Source organism: Stegastes partitus, unplaced genomic scaffold (genome assembly GCF_000690725.1).
Source record: "Stegastes partitus isolate 25-593 unplaced genomic scaffold, Stegastes_partitus-1.0.2 Scaffold1358, whole genome shotgun sequence".
NCBI classification, from domain to species: domain Eukaryota; kingdom Metazoa; phylum Chordata; class Actinopteri; family Pomacentridae; genus Stegastes; species Stegastes partitus.
In genome coordinates, this window is record NW_007579089.1 from 56,758 (window position 1) to 60,007 (window position 3,250).

General features: G+C 49.0%; 1 protein-coding gene across 17 annotated transcripts in view; it reads right to left on the reverse strand.

Annotated features, from left to right (window-relative positions):
* LOC103369986 (sodium/calcium exchanger 1-like) overlaps positions 1 to 3,250 on the reverse strand; it is a 15,666-nt gene that overhangs the window by 5,594 nt on the left and 6,822 nt on the right. For 2 of the 17 annotated variants that reach the window (XM_008298863.1, XM_008298869.1), the window contains exons 3-5: positions 1,151 to 1,171; positions 991 to 1,008; positions 881 to 895 (exon numbers count right to left, since the gene is read on the reverse strand). The exons of 7 other annotated variants lie outside the window; for them this stretch is intronic. In XM_008298863.1, the coding sequence (XP_008297085.1) occupies positions 881 to 895; positions 991 to 1,008; positions 1,151 to 1,171 (54 nt within the window). Of the gene's footprint in view, positions 1 to 84; positions 120 to 353; positions 368 to 880; positions 896 to 990; positions 1,009 to 1,150; positions 1,172 to 1,838; positions 1,877 to 2,327; positions 2,442 to 3,250 lie in introns of all 17 variants that reach the window. 8 more of the 17 variants (XM_008298877.1, XM_008298876.1, XM_008298865.1 and 5 more) reach the window with 7 other exon arrangements.

Here is a 3,250-nt window from a genome sequence, read left to right on the forward strand (position 1 = left end):
CAACATAAATCTGATCAGGAACAACATAAATTAAATGCAAACTAACACAAAAATGCATATAATGCTCAAAATGTGCAGAAAGACTTCTTTGATTGTTTTTTTCTGCAGGTGATAAACAACTGGGTTTATTTTTCCTCTCGGTTTATTGCAAACATGTTCAACTTGACCTACAGCGCCACCTACTGACAAACTACACAGCATAGTTCATTTATTCCAAATGCAACACAAACCAACCACGAAACGACGTAAACGAACGAAATGTGATGCAAAAGGACCAGACAGACATCATGTACATAAACATGCTGCCTTATCTCGGCCTGACAGCTTTCTGGGAACACGACTGCTGTCTGAACTGGACTAAATGTCACTGCAGGAGCCACATGTGCCTCCAGATGTTCTCATCTCTAGCTCAGGTATCTCAGGTTGGACATAATATCACCGCCAGACTTTCACTTCACCATCAGATAGAAATATCTTCTCATCACTTCACATCAATGCGGTAAATATGCAGCCACAGCCAGCAGCAGGTTAGCTTAGCTTAGCGTAAAGACTGGAAACATGGAAACAGCTCGAATGGCTCCATGCAGCAGCCGTGAAGCTTTATTCACTCTGTACAGAGCCTCAGCTGTAACAAGTGCAGTCTGGATGTTCTGCGGCTGGAAGCAGTGGCTTTAGTGGAGGAGGCTGAAGCCTGCCGCCCACGCTGATCCACAGAGACCAGGGCTCAGTTTGGGAGATGTTTTCTTGTTTTTCTGCCTCCACCGTGATGCATGCGAGCCAGATGAGAGGTTTCACTGTGACGTTAAAGTGCTGCAGCGCTACGGTCAAAGCGTTGAAACACTTTGAAAGCAAACATTTCCACCTGCAGGAGGCGTCTTACCGCACAGCTGTTTGTCTATCAGAGAGCCAGACAGAAAGCATCCGTTACCACAGATCCAGCAGGAAAAGTGCTCAGAGCAAAGGAGTTTGGAGAAGTTTGGGTTCTCTTACCTATCTTCACGAATCCACCTGAAGGTCAGGAAACAAGAAAGTGGAGGTCAAATTTTACGATTCGATTTTGTGATAATTCTTAAAACAAAAATGGAGAAAATGCACAAAGTGGAAGCTGACGGACAGAAACCGACAACAGAGAGGAAGGGAAGTGGCTTACCGACTTCTTGAAGCAACACAGCTGAAGAGGACAAACAGACAAGAAGCAGAAAAACAAAGAGGTGAACTCAAGAGAGACCGTCACAGTTTAACCAAACCGGTCCCGACCCGTCCATGAATCCGGACCGGCCGGTTCCAGAGAGCGTCCACTAACACTGAGGGTTGCTGCTAGTTCATACCATGTGCAGGATGTCATGTTAAATCAGGTGCAGAACAGACCAGAACGGTGACGGACACAAGCAGGTTTAACCACAGTCCAGACCCGTCCCAGCTTCACCCAACCAGCTGGTTCCAAGGTGTCCAAAAGCAGCTGACCATCTCCACATCTGCACCAACACGTTAACAGATCTAGCCCATTCTGCGGTTCCCTTATCTGTCACAGCTTCAGCAACCAGCAACAAGTCTTCCTAAAACGTCTCAGCCTGTCCTATCTGTCCAACCAGTTTCAACCAACCAGACCCGAAACTGTCCAAAGGTCTCTAGGTCTGACCAACAAGTCCAACTAATGTAACCGTCTCACAGCACCCTGCTCTGTCCCAGCTAGCTTCAACCAAACTAACCAGACCTACATACTGGAACTAGTCCCAAGGTGTCCAGAACCATCACACAACCTCCAGGTGTGCCACAACAAGACCCACAAATCCAACGAGTCCTAAAGTTTAAGCTTGTCCCAATAAATCCATCATAACTGGACCTGCTGAAGCCTGTGAGAACCTACTGATCCAGCCTCCCCTCACCAGTCCACCCACTTCTAAGATTTCCAAACCTGTTCTCACCTGAGCCAGGTGTCTGCACAAAGTGTCCACATCTGTCCTCAGGCTGATCTCAGAGAGCAGGAGAGTTAAACCACGACTGATTTTAGATCCAGGTTGGAATACGAGGAGAAAGCTCACAGATCATCTTCTGGCTGAACCTCTGAAAATGTAACGTTTCAAAACGGTCTATGAATGAGACACTGTGAGAGCAGTCTGACCAATCACAGCTGGATCAGGAGCAGTCTGACCAATCACAGCTGGATCAGGAGCAGTCTGACCAATCACAGCTGGATCAGGAGCAGTCTGACCAATCACAGCAGACTGACTGATGTCATCGTAAAGACGGAGGAAGAAGGCAGCGAGATTGAAGCGAACACAGACAGGTAAAGGAGCAAAGCTCTGAAGCCATCGTCCGTCAGGTGCGTGGTCACACCTGTCCATCTCCTCCTGTTCCAGCTGGGCTCCTGCAGCTCTACGTAGAAGCTGGCCTTCTTATCGTACTCCTCGTGGTCGATTATTCTAACCGCTATGGTCTTCCTGTGGGGGGACGGGGGTCAGAGGTCAGGGGTCATGCATCAGTTCACCAACACAAACACACTGACAGGACGCCGTCGCTATGGCAACACAGGGTGGGGCGGAGGCAACCTCACCTGCCTGCAGGGAGGAGGGGCCAACTCTGAGGATAAAGTCCCATGACAGAGCCTGTCTCACCTGGTTTTACTCGATGGAGAGCTTTCCTCCTGTCTGCAGCAGAATGGTCTGACCCGCCACCATGGGTCCATTCCAGTGTAATCTACTGTGTCCCCACTAGAGAGCGCTGTGGGTTCATGAGACCAGTTCACCTGTGATCTAAACTATCTCACCTGGTAGTTAGACAGAGCTCCGCCCCTTATAGCAGAATCTGGGCCAGCTGGACCATCGTACAGTGCTGTGTCAGTACTGGAGGATGGTCTGGCTGTCCAACACTGATTACATGTGACGTTAAATATCAGCAACAACACCAGTAACGCTGAGGGGCAGTCGGACCATTCCACGTTAGAGAACAGTCTGGGGGTGCAACACTAGTGTACGTGGGACTGTCTGACTCAGTTTAGTAGTGACAGAGTCTTATTCTCCTCTTTCTACTGATTTTCTGCAGTCGGACCATGCCACGCCGTAGAGTCAGCTTTACAGGATGGTGTGGCTGTTGGAAGCTGGGTTTGGTTTAGGGTTTGGGTTGGGTTAGTGTTGGTTTTGGGTTGGTGTAGGGTTTGGGTTGGGTTTGGGTTGTTTTAGGGTTGGGTTCCGGTTAGGATTGGGTTTGGGTTGGGTTTGGGTTGGGTTCCGGTTAGGATTGGGTTTGGGTT